The following is a 12,707-nucleotide window of genomic DNA, read 5'->3' as shown; positions in this document are numbered from 1 at the left end:
CAGGTTATTTTTGCTATTATGAAAGCCTTTTTTTTTTTTTTTTTTTTTGAAGTTCTGTTCCCTTACTGATCGTATGCCCAAAGGGAATAATGATCACCTAAATCAGTATACATGTTCTTCAATGCCTTGAGAATAGAATTCAAAGAAGAATTGAGAGTTTTTGATTTTCAGAATCAAGTATGGAATATTTGCCATTGTTGATTTACGGACTGGTACAGTCATATTTGTGCCGAGTATGAAAAGATATGGTTTTGTCCGGGCCAAGAACACAAGTGACGGCAGGTATTGGTAGTTAAAATCTATTAGAATAAGAAGAGTTTGCTTGTCCAACTCCAAATGCCAAGAGGTGTGCTGCTGAATTCAGGACGCCCCAAAGACCATGCTGTTCACTCCGGCTCTATATACATGCAACTGAGATGCACTCGTTACGCTAATCCGAGTATCTGCACATGCAAACAGAACATCTCCTTGGATAATTTCATTATCTCCATTACAAGTGCATATTGTTCCCTTTCCAAGAGTGACCACAAAAATTGAAGGACCAGCTACTGCAGGAAACTCGGTCGATTCCCCACCCGGAAGATGACACCGATCCACCTCAAATTCATCGAAAGGCGGGATGTACCTAGTCACATAAGGATTCATGGCAACTCCTCGCATGATTTCAGGGAAACCCTGCTTATATGTGAGCATAGAACAAAGGGTCTTAACATCTCGATGCTTAGGAGTAAGGCCAGCCCTGACTACGTTGTCCGAGGTCGCCATGCACTCAATGCAGTCCCCGGATACATAGGCATGAGGTTCATTTGCTCCGAGGCACAATGCTTCACAGTGCATTTCAGCTTCTGAACACTCCCCTGCCTCTCCATCTCCATTTTGCAATTTGATTTTGCTTTATTAACACTTAACAATCGAAAAACGAAATGGACTAGTGGAATTGAATTGTAAGGAAGGTTAATTATATGAAAATTATTCTTGGGATGCATAAATATAGGATGCTTGTGGGCATGGGCATACAAATAGGAGGGAGAGGATACGTGGTAGTCTATCATACAGGATGCTTTTTATAACTATTTACTACATCACTCCCTGGAAGTACATTGTACAATATCCTAATAAGTGTTTTATAGTGAGTTCTTGTTGAAAATTGATGTGCTCCAAAATCCAGTTTTTCATCCTAATTTGAGCGAGAGTAACAGTGCCTTCTCAAGCGAGAACTTGGCTGATGTGCTTCAAGAATGACTTTCTTCCCCCCAATTTGGTGACCACCGACTAGAGTTCATTTCACATCCCGAATTCTCAGTGATAAATGGCGTTAACTTGGCAGTTTAACATGGTGTCAATTTATGTTTATGGCGATATTTGCTGTCATGATTATGAATATTTGAAGTAAAACCTTTTGGAATTCAATTTTCTTGCTGTCTCAAGTCTTCCCAGGCAAAATGCTTTGATGGTGTCTCAACTTTGTGAAGTATTGAACCCCTAAAGCGAATCCAGTAAACAACAAACAATGGCTATTCCTTAAGATGAGGAGAGTGAGGTCAACAATTCAGGTGCCTTCAAGCACAAATCAGCTTGAATTTCACTAATAACCAACTATTACTGTAAAAATTAGGAGGAGTCTGAGACAGCAGAGAATTCCAACTACAATGATCAAAATGAAAGATCTAAATCCGGTGAAGGCAAAACGAGGTCGTTCATAATGCCAGTGATTCTGTCGTGATAACGCTACTCTTTGTTCAAGACCTTGGGAACCTTGATGTATGGCTCCTCATAATTTGGAATAGCAGCAATTATGGCATTCCTGTTGCATATCAGCATGCTTCGTTAATTAAGGATTCGCTTTGGAATAGACATTGCTTCTGCCTATTTCAAAGAACTGAAACTACCATCTCACCTATTCTCAACTGTTTCGGGGACATCAGCACGGAAATTATCACCTTCAGTATCTGTAATACACACAAAGAGGAATCAGTTATGCTACAAGTGAGAATGAATACGAAAGTAAGATCCAACCTCCTGCCTTGAACACAAAACACATCAACAGGAGAAACAATGTGATTGGATCCTCAATCCCATTCAGAAATGAATGGTTTCTTTTTCACAAAACAAAACCCTAATCAACAATGTGAAGTGCAAACTGAAACTGACTATGAAGCACCTGCTCTTATAGAGGGCTCCACGCTTTCAAGATCAACTGCTTGAAGCTGTCCAAACCTGCAAACAGACCCACCAATCATAACAACCGCAACACAAATTCAGCATGAGTTAATTGAAACAGAAGACTAATCTTTACCATTCCATGACTTGTCCAATTTTGGGAGCAAATTCTTCAACCTTCAAAACCGAAAAAAATTATAATGAAACATTTAACGAACACAATGTTTCTGAAGAGAAGAGGGGTAATGAACCTCTTGAGGGGTCAGAGAAATTCGAGCAGTCTCAGCCAGACGTGGCACATCCAGAGGTTCCAGAGAAGACCCAGCAGTTGTTGCAGCTGAAAAACTTCGCCGCCGGTGAAGCACTTGCGGAATTTTTCGGTGGGAGTTAAAGTTGGGTAAAAACTGGTTCTTGGGTAACAAAGAAGAAGACACCAGAAGCAAAGCCCTGCTCCCCATCTCTGATTCTCACTTCGCTTCTCAACTTCCTCCTATCTATATCTATATTATTATTAATTAGCTAGAAGCACAACCCGTTTCTCTCTTGACCCGACCCGTTTCAGTTGTGAATGAAATGACAATTTTATCCTTATACCTCCTCTTAAATATATAATATATAATAAATACTATAGGCAATAATAGAAACAAGAAGAATAATACTTCTTTTAGGCCAAAAAGAAGAATCAGCCATTCAAGCTATTCATATTTCAGCCTCGGGCTTTCACACTAAAAATGATCTTGACAACAACCTGTTTTCTTGCATCTTAAACGTGACATTAGCCTAATGATATGTGTTACTAACACGGGAGGAAATATTTACAGGACTGTCAAAAACAATCAGTTAACTGTGGTTCGAAAAGTTATATGTCAACTTTGTCTGAAGCTCCTTCATCTGCTGCTGTTGTATTGCTCCTCTCTGTAACGGGGTTGTTGCAATGCTGAAGTGGGGGAGCAGCAAATGAACTCGTCTGGTACATGTCAGAAGGTGGTTGATTTGTACATTGCGTTGTGCTCTCAGGCAATGAGGTAGATACTACTGCGTTTGCTGGATCTGTGTCGCTGGTTCCACTATGTCCGACTCCGTCTCTGCCACAAGCTGCTACCGATGCTGTAGCTACAGCCATAAACATACAAATGAAACTACTCAGCAAAATGCTTTTGCCCCCAAAAAAGGATGAACAGAATTCTAAAGTGAGCAATTTGTTTTGGCTCCCTTTCATCCCTATGCCTGGTCTCCATATACTGTCCCAAAACGATTTAACAAGAAAAGACAAAGGAAGAAGTTAAATAACCTGTATGAGCAGTGGTGGTGTTTGCTATGCTTGTGTTTGAGGGCACAGATGAGGTTCCTGCTCCTTTTTTCATTTTAGACTGCAAAAGATGACCACAAATACGTGATACATTAGTCAACTTCCTATCCATAACTACCAGAAACTAGTGCACAAGATCTGCTCTTGCTTTCTTCTAAACTAAATGCATTCATGTCCATGTTTGTTAACATAAAGAGATGCACGCCCTGGTGAATGTGAAATGCCTGTCTCAAGTTGAACCCAAAAGGAGAAGATATGCTCTACCCAAGAATTTACACATTTTTCAGCATCTCAAGAAAAACTCCTTTCAAATCATGTTAGTTTTCATACCCTTGCATTTTCTTCACAATGCTTTACAACAAAAGAGATGTTTGTGTAACGGCCATGCAATAGTGTGTAAGCCCACAAGAGAAGCTTCCTTGGAATGCTAAGGTCAAGGATTTCAGCCCCCTCCGTGCTTGGTCTGAATTGTGTATCCCTTGCTAACCATGATGAAACTAAATACAGATTGACACCGGATGAAGGCATTACACTTGAGCTCTCACGATAGAAGTTGTACGAAGATCGAAGCAAAGCACTGGCAGTCTCTAAATTTTCATCTGAAGCTTTCTTAACAACTAAGTTCTTTATTTTAGAGAAAACAGGATTTCGTTTTGCTTCAAGCTTTTTAAAATGGGTTGGGTCCTCAAAAGCTGAACTCCACAATTCATCTGTCTGCAAATCAACACAGAGCAGCTGGCTATTTTCCAACCCACCATCTGAAGGATTTAGAACCTGAATCTCACTTGCGATTTCAGACTGTGATGGAGTGATCTGTGCCAACCACAATATAACAGATCTACACCAAGCAATGGATGCATGCCTGCAAACTTTCGCACAGTTGCTGTTTGACAATTTTGGATTCTTGAAACGCTTTCGAATCTTCTCATTTATGGCTTCAAGAGTGTCCAATTTACCATTTTCCTCTAATGATATGATATGTTCATGAAGATATCTGCAGAAATTCAAAAGGTCCATTAGACTCGTTGACATGACCACTAACACATCGAAACTCACACTTATTTCTAAGATTAATAAAATGGATACAGACCAGGATACTGGAGACAATAAAAGCTCAGACTAAAAAAAATCTAAGACCTCCATCAAGGTTTCATCAACAACTTGAGAATTGATAACTATTCTGTAAAGCTTAGGACTTTTTGGAAAATAAAATCAGCTAAATAGTACGTAAATTACCCATATAAACTGCTTTCTGATGTTTCTGTGACCTTAATCTCAGGCAAACCACATATTTCAGGCCATAAGTTCCCCTGTTCCATGAACAAAGAAAACACTTTCTCCAATATATGCTCGGAATTATCTACAGCCCCAGAGCCAACAGTTTCAACTTGGCGGATCGATGAAACAAGGGCCTTTACATACCTCCCAAGGGCAACTGGAACAAGATCTTCAATGCATAGTGAAAACTGCATTTTTTAATCAAGTTGGATCATCTTAAATTGGTAGGGAAAAAAGCAGATGACATGTAGAATAAGATGAGCTATTTAACGGTAATATTGGCACATATATTATTAATACTTAAAACTGTATGGACAAGTAAGAAGCACTAGTAAATATAGATGAAAGATATAGACAGCGGAGAGATATAAAACTTCAGTTAGCTAATCTGTATACAGTCATGCACAAAGCTGCAAAATTTGTACTCTGGATTGTCTGTAATCCGTCTTTATACAGATTTTAAAAGCTGCAGATTTATATGCTGCAAAGTCATAATTTATGCACGACTGTATACAGATTTTGATGGCTGAGGTGGTTGTTAGCTAGCAGTAAACTATTCTCTGTGTCTCCACAGATTTTTAAAATCATCAAGAAATTGCTTCAGCCATAGCAGTCACTGAAACACACGAGAGATTAAATCATTACCCTCTTATCAGACCGAAGAGAGATATAAGCACGGTCAAGAGTACAGATGTCTCCAGTCTCCTCCAGCAGTTTCAAATAGAACAGAAGATATTTCCTAATGCAAGTAATGAATTTTCTAGAACTTTCAGGTAAGTTAACCTCAAGGGACCTTTTGCTCCCGCAAACTCCAGGAGTTTTCCGCCTGGTACAAGGAGAAGATATAACTGATTAGCTTCAAATGGAATTACAGTTTCAGCTACATAATACCAACTTAAAAAATATAGACGCTACATAGATTTATGGTTGTACCTTCCTTTTTTGGCTGTACTATCAATTTCCCACATATTTATTGTAAATGATGACCGAGATGACTTGAAGCAAAAAGAGAGTTCATCTTTTGCTCTCTCAGATGCACCACTTTTCCCTCTTTGATGCAGACCTTGTGCAAGCATATATCTGGCTTTATGAAAATGTTTAAGCTCCCCTTCAATACAAGTTTCAAGGGCACAAAGACAGTCGCTGTAAAGCATGTTCCACACCTCTGATTTAACCGCATCTTCATGCTTCACCTTCTCAGAGTTTGTTTCTGTGCTTCTATCCTTTGGTGAATTTGACATTTCCGCATCCATGTCACCTAACATTGTCATGACAGCATCCTTCGTTGATTGACTAAAGGCATATGCTGAAAGAACCTGGAATGGCCAAAGATTAATTGGGATATACACAAGTAACACAACTATAAGACAAATTGTCTCTAAGTCCATAAAGCATTTATTTGTAGGCAGGTCACAAAGACATGTCCATCTTAAAGACTTGGTCAGTTGTTCATCAGATTGTAAAAATATAAGGTGGACCAATTCAGGAAGATATCATTTGGATATTCCGAAAGTCTGAGGATTGAGAGATAGAATGTTGATGATCTGGAAGAGAAGCCAGACAAACATAAATAAAAAATAAAGGAAGAAAGAGAAAACCTTTAAAGCTTCTAGATTTTGTTTTCCACATGTAAAAAGTAATTTCAGGCGCGAAGCATGCATCCTGTAAACAGGATCTACAGCTGTTGGATTCAGAGCAATAGCTTTATCATAATATGATAAAGATGTCTCATAGGAGTACCCAAGCTTTTCACAGAGCTTCCCAATATAGTAAGCATGGGACCAGTCTTGCCTGATAAAGAAGAAAGCACATAAAAATCCATTTGAATTTGGCACATGAGGTTTGTATAGGTAATTGCACAGAAAGGAACTGCAGAAAAAAGTACATACTTGTGAGCAAAAGCCTTTTTAAAGTGTCTCATCGAGTTCTCGCAAAACACCACCCATGCTGCATCCTTCAAGGGTACAACAGTTCGTTGATCATAAAATGGCACCACGCTTTGAAGGCTATCATAGTATACCAATGCCAATAACTCGTGTATCTCACTCTGAGCCACAGATTAAAAACAAAAATCATTACCTTATCCTTGACATCCAAGAAATATTATAACTCATTGAGATAAGAGCCTTTACGACTTAAATGGCCTGTATATCATAGCATGTTAAGAATTTATATGGGATCCAATAGAACATGAACCCCAGCCTTAAAATCTGTAAATTCAAAAAAGTACCAACAATCTCAAAGAATTTGAAAAGTCCCAAATTAGTGATAGCAATACAATAAATAACCCTACCAGATTAAGGCTGAAGGCCACATGCAAGGACTTTAGATATGAAACCTAACCAAATAAGAGTGCAGTAATATTTATGTAGTATATAGATCTACAAAAAGATAAGAGGGTAAAACCTGCTGAGCTGATGTCTTTGCCAAAGCCAAACTCATTAACAGACACCGCCTACTCCTCCTTCGACTTGTCTCAACCCTCTGAGGTAATGTAACATTCTTCCTCCATCCTGCCACATTGATGTGTTTACTGCCATCATTTAGTAACAAGTCCACTTCCTGTAGAAAAGGATCCCCAGAACATGACACTTCAAGCATTTTTTTCGCCTGTATTCACAAACTAGAATGACAAACAACAGTAGATATTACCTCGTCATAGATATGTCCTAGTCTTTGCCAACTTTCAAAACGCAGAGGGTTGTAGAGTAAATCATATTTGAAGAGATTCGCATTATGCTGTACAAATTCTTCCCCTTCCTTTGTAAGCACAAAGCCAGGCCACTTGTCTGTAGCACTCATTTCCTCAGAGAGGGCAAGGAAATAATATAAATTGCAATAGACATCCAGATATGGTTCAGAGCTGCAAGCAGTCAATTACAGATAGTTCATGATCTCTGAATTTAACCATCAAGTGAGAGAATGAGGGATTACATTCTGAAAAAAAAAAAACAAACAAACAAATGCGAAGCTATACTTACCTCCCAACGGATGATGACTTTTGTTGTTTAAACCTTCTCTCATCAGGAAGTATCACCTTTGTTATGGTCTCAAGAAAGCCGTCAGACCCAGCCTCATCTGAGAGCTTATCTTCACATAAATTGAGATCATCTAAGAACTTATCTATTGCATTTCCAGCCAAAACATCTTCTGGTGGTTGCGGAAAGTGTTTGCGTATGGCTCTGAGTACTCTTCGAACTTTGACTAGTCCTGTCCTCTGCAACATACATGAGTAATGACAGTCCATAGTGGTTAGAAAACTATGTATTTAAGTAAGAAGCATACTTATTTAAATGGGGAACCATACAACATATACAAGCACTTGGAAGACGATAGAGAGAGAAAACTCACAGAAGAAGCCTTTGCATAAGGAAGTATGTACTGAAAAACATCAGCACATTGTTCCTTTGTCTGGTAATCACCAGGGCTAGTATTTTTGTGCACAGCTAAGTCATCTTCATAGGATGAATCAGATCTAATATTTAGACCATATAAGCAGAAGAAACACTGATCCAAGGCATAATCAATTTTCAACTCAACCTCCTCCCTTTCATCTTCTATGAGTTCATCTTCGTCTTCATTCAATTGATCGCTTGCTTCTTCACCTCTGTTGAACTTACCACCAGAACCATCTTCATCTTGCTTTCTACCTTCTGATTCCAAATTAAGATCTTCCTCTAGAGCTTTATCGGATAAAATGTTTTTTGATGATATTGCTTCTAATACATCCTTCCCTGCAGTACTGATTTCATCTCTTCCAGTGTGAACCATTTCCACATCTAGTGTATCTGATTTTAATTCATTTAGAGTTATTTTGGCAGGACTATTTAGGTCAAGCAGCTCGTTGTCTTCAGTTGTTTCTTTACTTGATGAGTTAAAGGTAGATTTAAACTTCATATCCAAGGCCAATAGATGCTTAATTGCAAATTTAAGAAACATTCCTTCTTCCTTTTCAGTACCCTGACCCGCACAGCAGAGTCCATATTCCGCCAGTAGATCGTGCATAGTGACAATTAAGTCAACCTAAGATGCAAAGTCAGAAAAAAGGAGAAATGAAAAGGGAAAGAAAGACAAATGAAAAAATAATCAGGAAAGAACTCAAAATATAACCAACTTGAGAATATTTTACTCACTTGAGTTTTAACAGGTATCATGTGGTTGAGGTGTTGAAGTTTGCAGAATGCAATGGAAGCTTCAATAAAGCAACTTTGTTCAATTTCATCAGCCGTCACTAGCTCAGGAGATTTCTTACAGAGGAATATGCTTGCAACATTACACATGACTGACAAGAGCAAGCATTGGAGATCACCTATGCTGCTCATTGGAACAGAATTGCTGTCCTACAAGCATGAGATAAATCATATAATCAGATACTGTACAATTTATGAAAGTATATTATCTTTAGATTAATCTATCGTTATTAACACTGTAATAAGTTTGCCAACATCATTACCCTCCTGTTTCTCTGATCCTTATTAGCATCTCGTTGGTTTTCAATTGAACAAATTTGATGAAACTTTACGGTTTGAGGTAAGCATGACCAACCCCCCCAAAAAAAAAAGGTAATATTAGAGCTATTCGTAATTTATTCATATACATTGACTTACAGAAGCTCCAGGTTGATCAATAAAGTTCTTCACTTGGGACGCACATTGAGAAATGGCCTTTACTTCCTCTGCAACCAAGAAATTCCAGCACTGCTTGCTCGAACTTTCATTTGAATCTATGACAGAATGGAAGCGAGCTTTTGACCCTGATTTAGAAAGGAAGGATTTACAGGAAGCCAGGCATTCATCAATCCCTGCTGCTGCCATAAGAATTTGCAGTTTCCGACGATGACAATTCAAATAAATGTCAACATCCACAGGTTTTGTCTTTTCACAAGCTTTGATTAAAATGTCTAGTGCTGACAGTTCAACTGAAGTAATTCCTTCACCTTCTTTATTAGCTAAGCGTAGAGGTAATGCATCAGGGGGCACATTTCTTGTGGCAAATAGAAGCGGAACAAGCAAGGTCATGCACTCCATATACATTTCCTTCTCAATCATCTCACCTAAAGTCTTCTGCGTCAAGAAATCAACCTTTAAAATGTTAATTTCATGGAGAATCCTACCAACAGTTAACTCTTTAACAACCTTGCCATATGGGAGGCGGATTACATGCTGCGAATCACTGATATTTTCCTTGTTTGCCAAAAGTGACAATGATATACAGAATTCTTGGTGGGCTTTTTCCTTGTTGCCGTCTAAAATAGATAATCGTCCACTTAACCAGAAAAACCGAACCCAAAAAGAGCTACTTGCTAACAACTTGTCACCTAATGATACATCCTTGCAAACAGAATTGTCGGCTGATATTCCATTATTACCGAAGAGTCTCTTAAGCCCAGATATGCTTTCATCTTCCAAAGCTACTGATTCGAGAATCTTACAAAGATGATAAGATGCCTCGGACATGAATACTGACAACCTTGAAGCATCAGACAATGAACCAAGGTCATAATAAAGCTCAGCAAGGAAAAGGCAGCATTCAGGGGTCCTATCCTTCCCCCAATTCCTTGTCATCTTTTCCAAGTCCAGAAACTTAACAAATGCATCCTGATGCTGAAGATCTCTACTTGCAACCTCTTCCAAAAGCAAGTGAGCCAAATGGAAAGCACCGTAGTTCTTTGAAGCTTTTTCAACAAATCTGCAAACATCACCATATTCAGTATCCCAGGGATTAGCTTGATCAGGACATGAAACAGAATGATTACTAGAATGATTGGACTCTGTGATTCCTGATCCGCCAGCAATAAAAGGTTCTAGACACTGAATAACAACCTTGGCCTGAGCTTTACCATTAGCAAAGTCAAGATCTTCTTTCTCTGGTTTACGAGTTCTAAGCCTTTCAAGGCGAGTACTCCGCCTCTCCTGTTTTTGGAATTCTAGAAGACTTGTCTCTTTCTCTTTAACACCTGTTCTTCCAGTGTTGCAATCACCAGAAGAGGTATTTTCACCAATTGGGGTCAAGTTATGTCCTTTTCTTTCCTCAGACCCTCTGTTACCTTCTGAACTAGAAGGTAAGTGTAAAATTAATCTGATGTCTCCAGATCTGTATTCTTTTGCATTCCCCATCTCAGATCTACAGCCATTCAACGGAAGTAAGATATCCAAGAGCGCATCAGCAAGAGCTGCCCAAGTAGCGTCTACAAGGTTCAAATCCATGCTCTGGTTCAGCTTCTTGGATGCAACGCCCTCCTCTAGAAGTGCTTGAGTTGCTTTTCTCTTGTCAACAAATTTGAGACGGACATGTTTAGGTTCCAGCTTATCTATACCTCTAGGAGCAAATGGAACTGGCTCTGACTCTTCAATTGTTTTCTTGACATGCAAAGCACGAGAATGTGATGGCCAATGCCTCAAAATTAACTCTGCCACAGAAAGGCATGCAACCTCATCACCGATAGCAATAAGAACTTCCAACAATTTCTCCATGCAGTTCCCTGCATAAACAGTTTCAAAGAAGATTCACGATTTGTATTACAAAAAAGTAATCACACAGAAAGCCAAGTATATAATTGAAATATTAAAATTCTTAAACACCAAAGACACTCACAATTATTAGGGCTGCACAAAAGCCCTTGCTCAAATGCCCAACGTGATATACTCAGAGAGCCCATCGAGCATGATAATGTTCCGAGCTGGTTCCAGACAACAGAATCTTTGGTATCAATCTCTACAGCTTGGAGATAACATCGTAGAGCACTCTCATAATGTTCTGAACCTTGTTGAAGAAAAACATTGGCAAGGTTCTTCAGTGCCAAAAATCTGCAGCCAGCAAGAAAAAATAATAATGCAAGGCTCTTCATCATATTCATTTTCTTTTCTTTTTATCTCTATTGTTCCTGAGAACTACCAAAAACCAAAACTAGCATCCTACATGATCTGTAAGACTTATCATTCATCTTATGTGCATTAGAAAATTGTAAATCCACTACAGATAAGTTCTCTAAAATTGGCCGAGACTACAACGGATGCTGGGATAATGCATGAATCCAAACCTGAGTTGCAATAGATGACAATCGCTGACATTACCATCCACCTGCACGGCAATAGAAATTTGAATGAATATCCGGCTCCGCTAACACAAAAGAACCACCAAACTACCATCTCAAAAAGTATTTCTTTTAAAGATCTTACCCGCGCGTTTTCTATTAAAGGGTCTATTAGAACAGATTCTAACAACTCACTAGCCCTCTTGTATTCTTTAGTTTGTAACTTGTGAAGTCCTTCATGATAAGTTTGTGAGAGATGAAATTCCTGACAAGACCAAACCAAACAATTCATCAGCTGTAAAAATGACAATGCTTCTGAATTGAGCTTACTATACAGAAACTATGCACTTAGTTCATAACATTCAGTTTATCTGAGCAATGCCAGGAATGTAATAAACTTCCCAAACACTAAAATTACCTCCAGTAAAATGTGAAAAAAACACTCAAACTTAGTCATTAGTAGAATACATCACAAAAATTCCAACTCAGTGAACAAAAATTCATGAAGTAATTCAAGAAAAGAAAGCAAATTTTCACAGAACAGAAAGAAAAAAAACGCAAAATAAACAGAGAGAGGGGATGGAGAGGCATGCCTGAGCTTCTTTGGTAGGAGCTAAGGGCTCCCACGTGCCTTTGGAGCCAGTATCGTCATTGATAGCTGCAATTGAGAACTGAAAAAGAAGCAAGCACACAAATTCAGAATTACATTACCAGAAAACTCAAAATTCAATTGAATAAACGAAACTCTCAAGCTCAACGCACCATCTTCAGTCGTCGTCGTTGGAATTCGGTAGCAGGCAGCAGGTTTTGCTTCGAATTTAGGGCTTACTATACTCAGAAACTAGAATTTTACAGAGGAATTAGGGTTTTTAAAAAGGGAGGGAGATTGATTTCGTAACTAAACTAGTGAAACGCCGGTGAGTGTAA

At 38.7% G+C, this 12,707-nt stretch overlaps 3 protein-coding genes across 4 annotated transcripts; all 3 read right to left on the bottom strand.

Annotated features, from left to right (window-relative positions):
• Positions 1 to 133: 133 nt before the first annotated feature.
• LOC133740041 (mannose-6-phosphate isomerase 2-like) lies at positions 134 to 1,351 on the bottom strand. Its single transcript, XM_062167872.1, has one exon. The coding sequence runs from the start codon at positions 835 to 837 to the stop codon at positions 361 to 363; it is 477 nt and encodes a 158-aa protein (XP_062023856.1). The 5' UTR covers positions 838 to 1,351; the 3' UTR covers positions 134 to 360.
• Positions 1,352 to 1,492: 141 nt separating this feature from the next.
• Positions 1,493 to 2,760, bottom strand: LOC133740042 (glutamyl-tRNA(Gln) amidotransferase subunit C, chloroplastic/mitochondrial). Its single transcript, XM_062167873.1, has 5 exons — positions 2,412 to 2,760; positions 2,297 to 2,337; positions 2,162 to 2,217; positions 1,898 to 1,949; positions 1,493 to 1,804 (listed from the first exon to the last, which is right to left on the bottom strand). Exons 1-5 carry the CDS (start codon positions 2,616 to 2,618, stop codon positions 1,729 to 1,731), a joined length of 432 nt encoding a protein of 143 aa, XP_062023857.1. The 5' UTR covers positions 2,619 to 2,760; the 3' UTR covers positions 1,493 to 1,728.
• Positions 2,761 to 2,804: 44 nt separating this feature from the next.
• On the bottom strand, positions 2,805 to 12,682 carry LOC133740039 (calcineurin-binding protein 1). 2 transcript variants are annotated; one of them, XM_062167869.1, is made up of 19 exons: positions 12,543 to 12,682; positions 12,374 to 12,451; positions 11,926 to 12,045; positions 11,787 to 11,827; positions 11,342 to 11,553; positions 9,355 to 11,228; positions 8,881 to 9,087; positions 8,099 to 8,770; positions 7,729 to 7,964; positions 7,400 to 7,610; positions 7,154 to 7,309; positions 6,637 to 6,794; positions 6,346 to 6,538; positions 5,681 to 6,063; positions 5,393 to 5,573; positions 4,706 to 4,935; positions 3,800 to 4,463; positions 3,452 to 3,530; positions 2,805 to 3,273 (listed from the first exon to the last, which is right to left on the bottom strand). In XM_062167869.1, the coding sequence occupies exons 1-19, from the start codon at positions 12,543 to 12,545 to the stop codon at positions 3,020 to 3,022; spliced, it is 5,952 nt and encodes a 1,983-aa protein (XP_062023853.1). In that variant the 5' UTR covers positions 12,546 to 12,682; the 3' UTR covers positions 2,805 to 3,019. The 2 variants fall into 2 exon arrangements, with proteins under 2 accessions (XP_062023853.1, XP_062023854.1); XM_062167870.1 differs by having other exon boundaries at positions 2,805 to 3,267.
• Between the last annotated feature and the right edge of the window lie 25 nt (positions 12,683 to 12,707).

This window comes from Rosa rugosa, chromosome 3 (genome assembly GCF_958449725.1).
Source record: "Rosa rugosa chromosome 3, drRosRugo1.1, whole genome shotgun sequence".
In the NCBI taxonomy this organism is placed as follows: domain Eukaryota; kingdom Viridiplantae; phylum Streptophyta; class Magnoliopsida; order Rosales; family Rosaceae; genus Rosa; species Rosa rugosa.
The sequence above is the reverse complement of the archived record's forward strand: the minus strand, read 5'-3'. Positions and strand labels throughout refer to the sequence as shown.